The sequence below is a fragment of the Cervus canadensis genome, chromosome 18 (genome assembly GCF_019320065.1).
Source record: "Cervus canadensis isolate Bull #8, Minnesota chromosome 18, ASM1932006v1, whole genome shotgun sequence".
NCBI lineage: Eukaryota > Metazoa > Chordata > Mammalia > Artiodactyla > Cervidae > Cervus > Cervus canadensis.
In genome coordinates, this window is record NC_057403.1 from 50,711,976 (window position 1) to 50,718,432 (window position 6,457).

The following is a 6,457-nucleotide window of genomic DNA, read 5'->3' on the forward strand; positions in this document are numbered from 1 at the left end:
CCAGAGGCAGCGCCCCATGAGCCCTCTTTCATGGATGGATCAAGAGGCTTCAACCCCCAGGCCTCCACACTAGCTGATCCTTGACGGATCGTGAATTTTCAATACACTGAGTGTACACGTTAAATCAGCGTCTTATAAACTGTCAGCTTTAGATGTGAAAATAGTATTTTAATAGTAATGGGAATACACAGCACCTCCTGGGCTGGAGGGTCCAGACAAGAACACTAAGCACAAGCCTCCCAGGTACCAAAGTGCTTCCCTCACAACTCTGTTGTGACAAAGGTCAGACACACCTTAGGTCCCCCTCGAGGTCCCCCCAAGCCCTGGCTCCTTACACAACGAAGGTCACATGGACACTGCAGGTTTATCATAAGTTGCCAACAGCACTTTATTTTTTCTTTTCAACATCCTGTTCTGCGGCTTCCTTGGCCCTTTTTGCCCGGATGCCAAAGAGCCGGGCGTTGGCGCGGGCCATGCGGAGACTAGCAAATGCCTTAAAGTTCTTCTCCTCCTCTGTGATGACTCTGGCTTTCTCCTTCTTATAGACCTAGAAGGGAGCCCAGCAAACTGTCAGCAAACTGAGAGGCCTTGGAGAGGAATCCACCCACCAGAGTAAAGCTGACTGGAGGCCACCAAAAGATTAGGACAGTACCTCCTTCGCTGAAAGTAACCCCCAACTCAACCTAGTGCCCAAATCATGTGAAGGGTGGGCGGGGCTTGGATACAAAGTGGGGGTAGAGGTTCAGGCCCACCCCACCTCCCACTCCCAGGAGCCTCAAGGGCCTTGTCAATTGCTGGTCAGGCTACAGGATCACCAAACACGCATGGAGAGCTGCCTCCAGCCTGGGCTTCCCACAGACATCAAGGAGTGGAAAGGGCCCTACAGAAGGGGTAACAAGTGAGGGCGACAAAGCTTTCCTCAAGGGGCCCCTCTGTTTGGATGCAACTGACTCTCCTCAGGGCAGAAGGAAGGTCTTTCACAAGCTCAACATGGACCCCAGCTGCCACAAAGAATCCCTCCAGCCCGACCCCAGATCCATCCTTCTCCCAACACGCCCACTTACGTTCCGTATGGGCATAACAGGTCCAGTCAGCTGAGTGGCCAGTTTGAGCTCTTCAGCCTGTTTGTCAATGAGAAGGGAGTCAGGTGAGTTTAGCTCATCTCCCAGGGAGCCCCAAACTTGTCACCCCTGTTTGAGTGCCTGTGGATTCCTGCCCGATCAAGTAAAGGCAGGCACGGTCAGATGAAGTCACCCACGCGTGAACCAAGGATGCAGGGAGAATGACTGCCAGCAACAAATGTAGATGGGCACTGCTGATCTCATACAAACACTACTAACATACAGTACACTTTCAATTTTAACAAAGCTGACTCCAAGTCCTGCCCTTAGTGAATCCTGGCATTTCAGGCAATTAGTTTGATGCTCCTCAGAGCTTTTCTCCCACATTATGTATCTTTTCTCTACTACTCTACTACTTTGCATGGCAACCCTGCTTTAGATAGGAAGCTGCAGACAAGTACTTTGTCCTTGCAGCCCAGCTAGACCCACTGCAAGACCTACACACCCTCACCCCGCTGGGCGCTGTGGGAGTCAGGTACTCACAGAGCTGTCTCCCTTCTTGGGGGCCGAGGGCTTCCTAGGGAACAGGATAAGCTTGGAGCGGTACTCCTTGAGCCGCTGCACGTTGGCCTGCAGGGACTCCGTGCACTTGTTCCGCCGCCTCGGGTCCACCGAGATCCCAATGGTCCGGGCCACCTTCTTGTGGATGCCGGCCACCTGCCCCGACAGAAATAGCTGAAGCCCCGAGAACTCCCTGGCCCCCACCCCCTATACCAGGAGGGCCCAGCCGTCAGATGGAAAAGGGTTCAAATGCACTTTCATCATAGCAGTGCAGCGATTCCGGAGAACGTCATCACTTGGCTGTGTGCCACTTAGAACAACCAGTGGGGCTCAGGACACGGGCTGGCGACACTCACCCTAAGCTCCTCCAGGCTGAAGCCCCTGCCGGCGCGAACCTTCGTGTGGTACCTGACCGTCGGGCATCTCACCACCGGCCGGAGAGGACCGGACGCTGGGCGCGGAGCGATGCGGCGCGCCTTGGCCTGCCGGGCCTTGCGTCTGCGCAGAGAAGCCGAGCGGGGGTCACTGTCCGCCCTCCCGCAGCAGGCCGGGCGCGCGGAGAACGGGACGGGAGGAAGGGGCGCGCTCGCTCCCGGTCGCTCACCTACGGATCTTGCGAGCCGGCTGGTTGAACCACGTGGCCACGCGCCGCTGCCAGTCCTTGTGGAAGTGGGGCTTCAGGATCATGCCATTCCGGCTGGGCGCCATGGCTGCGGCCGAAAGGCCTGGGGAGAGGGTAAGACAGGGAGCGAGTTAGGTCCGGGGGCAGAGTCCCGTCGGCGTGGGCACAGAGGATGGGCCAAGGCCCGACGCCGCTGGCGACAGGTGGACCCCGGGGACGGCGGATGGAGCCAGATGGGATCGGATAACAGCGATGGCGCCGAGCTCCAAAACACTCACCTCCTCCGAGGGATCACGGCCGGGAAAGGAGGAAGTGCCCCACAGCACTCTGGGATGGTAGTGAGCCCGGCCAATCAGAAGCGTCAGAGCGTTGTGACCAATCAGAGCCAGGGCCAGAGTGACGTCTATGCCTTCCCGGCAGCCCTCGCGGCGCAGGCTGATATGGATCTGCGCTGTAGGCGTTATTGTGGTTCCTGTTGCGGGAACATCGGTTGTCTGGGTCTGGCGAATCTCTGGCCTGCCAGCCTGCTAGTGCGCCACGGGAGGCCTCGCCCTCCGCTTCCCAAGCTGTAATGCCGGCCGCCGCGTGGAGCCCGCTCACCCTCCTTGTGGGCGGAGCGCGCACTTAGGAGCGGGCTTCCAGAGCGCCCCGAACGTGTCGCCCGGAGCCTGGGCTCGCAGAGGTCTGTGGTCGGGCCGCTGGTGGCGAGTAGCCCGCAGAGAGTGTGGAACTAGGAACCGTGGCCGGCCGCGGGTGGCCGGCGCTCCGCCACGCAGATGAGCGTCGTAAAAACACCAAGTAGCCAGGCAAACGTCCGCCTCCTGGACCCTGGCGCCTCCTGTTCACAGGTCAGCCTGGGACGAAGCCAACACATCTGCCATCTGTGAGCCTTTGCCCCCAGGTACCGCCTTCCTTTCCTACCCTCACGCCAAGATTCCTCTCGCGAAACTTGATCACCGTTTTAAGAATTTCATGACGCAAAATGAGAAATTCGGAGGTCTGTATCCTGCACTGAGTAAACAGGTAGCTGATATTGATGCTGATAGCTTTGTGCCCTCTTGAGACACCCTTGGGTACTAGAAAAATCAGGTTGGGGCTCAGTGAGGAAATTTCGGTAAGGTAGACAAAACATGTTAAGGGCAGAGGAGGTGTGGAACACAAGTGCCAAGCCTGTGGGGAAGGTTGGAGCCCTGACACCTAGTAGGTGTGTGCTCAGTTCTGAAGCAAATCAACCCTGAATATTCATTGGAAGGACTGATGCTGAAGCTGAAACTCCAATACTTTGACCACCTGATGTGAAAAGCCAACTCATTGGAAAAGACCCTGATGCTGGGAAAGATTGAGGGCAGGAGGAGAAGGGGGCAACAGAGGATCGGATGGCTGGATGGCATGACCGATTCAATGGACATGAGTTTGAGCAAATTCCGGGAGATAGTGAAAGACAGGGAAGCCTGGTGTGCTGCAGTCCATCAGGTGGCAAAGAGTTGGAGGCAACTGAGCGACTGAACAACAGTAGCTATGAAGCAAGGGCAGTACAAGGCTTGCTTTGCTGACAGTTGTTAACAAATACAAGAAAGCTCTTCTCAGTAAACTTGGAAGTGATGCTTATCTCTGAAGATAGGGTCATGTTTAAAATCTAGCCTTTCACAGACACAGACAGCTAAACTGGAAGGTCAGCGATCCAGAGGAAAGTGTCTGTGGAGTTGGCTAGTATACTATTAGAATCTTTGTACTAGATTTGAGACTTTGGGTATGTGATTGGTGTGAAATGGGAGAAGCTGCTGGGAGCCCTGTTAGGCCTCAGGACAAAGCTCAGTGCCCAGCTCTTGGTAAGTAAAGGTCACACCACTTTGTTTCCAGGTGACAGAGTAGGAGCCAGGGTGGGGAAGGCAGGGCAGGAGAGAGGGAAGGGAGAGAGCAAGAGATGATCCACCTCACAGATTACTTTGTCCATTGAAACTGAACCCACAGTCCATTCTGGCAGCAGAGGGTCTGTGTAGGAGATGTTTGCTGAAGAAATGCTTGCGTTGGCCTGGGGTTTATTTCTTTTTTTTTTTTTTTCCTCCTCCCTCCCTTGCCTGGGGTTTATTTCTTCAGACACAATACAGTGTTAGCTCTCACCTTCCATGTCTTTTTTTTTTTAAACTAAAGATTTCTTTATTATTTTACTTTATTTTTGACTGTACTAGGTCTTTGTGGCTGCACAAAGGCTTTCTCTAGTTGCAGTGCTCCAGCTCTAGGTGCCCAGGGATCAAACCAGTGTCCCCTGTGTTGGTGGATTCTTAACCTCTGGAGCTTCAGGCAGTACCCTGTGTCTTGGAGACACTTTTCAGTGATTCTGCCATGGGTCCTTCTCATTGAGAACACAGTCCCCATCCTCTTCTCTTTCTGGACAGACCTACTCGTGCAGCTCATCTGCTCATAGTCAGGGTGCTGCCGGGGTACCGGGGGAAGATTTGCAGTCTGGAGTTAATGTTGAGAAGGTGAAGCTGTAGCTTGAGGACCTCAGTCTGCTGCACACAGCCCAGCAACCCAACACTGTTTTTCAACACCTGAATAGTTCACACTTGAGTCCTTAGGGAACATGCAGAACAGCAAGTCCCGAGGCTTCCACGTGACTGCTGAGAGCCTGCTGAGCTTCCCAGTTGGGAAGACTGAAGAGGTGAACAGGAGTCCTGATGCAAACTCTTGTTTGCTCAAGGTTGTAAAAGTTTTCAGCTACAGGACAAGCCCCTCCCCGCTTGGCACAGAACTCCATGGCACAGCTCTGCCAAGGGGCTTTTGTCCCAGTCTGGGACCTGCAAGGGCCGCTGAAAGGACTGGCCAGTGGCCCTGTACTCAGTGCTCACCGGGCACAAGGTTTCTGGAGGAGCACCTGAAGGGGTCGGGTACACATGGCCTCCCAGAATTTCCTTGTAATTGTGCTCCAGTTACTCACAGAGGGGTCTGCTTGCCCCATACCTTGACCTGACTGGCCCCCTCCAGCTGGTGCTTCGGGGTCAACCTCAAAGACAGTCAACACTACCTCCTGGAGCCCTTTGACACACAATCTTAAATTTTTTTTTAAGTTTTTTATTTATTTATTTTTGGCTGCACTGGGACTTCACTGCTGCATGCAGGCTTTCTCTAGATGCAGTGGACAGGGACTGCTCTTCATTGCAGTGCACAGGCTTCGCCTTGCGGCGGCTTCCCTTGTAAAGCACCAACTCTATGATGTGCGAGCTCGGTAGTTGCAGCTCCTGGGCTCGAGCACAGACTCAGTAGTTGTGGCACGTGTGTAGCTGCTCTGTGGCTTTTGGTGTCGTCCTGGATCAGGGATCAAACCTGTGTCCCCTGCTTTGGCAGGTGGATTCCTAATGACGGGGCCACCAGGAAGGTCCCACAGTCTTGATTTTAAAAGTTAATCTCAAGGAATTCCCTGGGGATCCAGTGATTAGGCTTCTGTGCTTTCACTGTCAAGGGCCTGGCCGGGTTCAGTCCCTAGTCAGGGAATTAAGATCCCACAAGCTGTGCAGTGCAGCCAAAATAATAACGATGTGTGTGTGCCAGGTTGTTCAGTCATGTCTGACTCTTTGCGACCTTGTGGACTGTAGTCCACCAGGCTCTGCTGTCCATGGGATTCTCCAGCCAAGAATACCGGAGTGAGTTGCTATATCCTCCTCCAGGGGATCTTCCCAACCCAGGAATCAAACCCACATCTCCCGCATTGGCAGACATATTCTTTACCACTAGCGCCATCTGGGAAGCCCAATAATAATGATAATTAATTTAAAACATTAATCTCATAGCAGCAATGTGTTTTTATTGTTTTGACACATAAAAAAAGTCATGTTCCTATAGCACTTTGCAGAAACTAGCACACTAACAGTGTCCTCAATATGAACCATTGGTTGAATTAGGAAAAGCAGGAGCCTAATAACTCAGTAGGGACAGGTTGATGTTAGTGCTTCAGCACAAAACTCAACCATCCGGCCTCTCAACTCTCCAGTCAGTTCAGTTGCTCAGTGTCCAACTTTGCCACTCTATGGACTGCAGCACCCCAGGCTTCCCTGTCCATCACCAACTCCCAGATCTTACTCAGACTCTTGTCCATCCAGTCGGTGATGCCATTCAACCATCTCATCTGTCATCCCCTCTCCTCCTGCCTTCAATCTTTCCCAGCATCAGGGTCTTTTCCAGTGAATCAGCTCTTCATATCAGGTGGCCAAAGTAC

General features: G+C 53.5%; 1 protein-coding gene and 1 non-coding gene across 2 annotated transcripts; both read right to left on the reverse strand.

Moving 5' to 3' along the window:
- Positions 1 to 363: 363 nt before the first annotated feature.
- On the reverse strand, positions 364 to 2,569 carry RPL13 (ribosomal protein L13). The gene is made up of 6 exons (XM_043436878.1): positions 2,523 to 2,569; positions 2,227 to 2,347; positions 1,979 to 2,120; positions 1,605 to 1,778; positions 1,065 to 1,121; positions 364 to 547 (listed from the first exon to the last, which is right to left on the reverse strand). Exons 2-6 carry the CDS (start codon positions 2,328 to 2,330, stop codon positions 389 to 391), a joined length of 636 nt encoding a protein of 211 aa, XP_043292813.1. The 5' UTR covers positions 2,331 to 2,347; positions 2,523 to 2,569; the 3' UTR covers positions 364 to 388.
- Positions 1,834 to 1,917, reverse strand: LOC122421826. The gene has a single exon (XR_006263635.1). It is a non-coding gene; the product is annotated as a small nucleolar RNA MBII-202 (small nucleolar RNA).
- Positions 2,570 to 6,457: the final 3,888 nt, after the last annotated feature.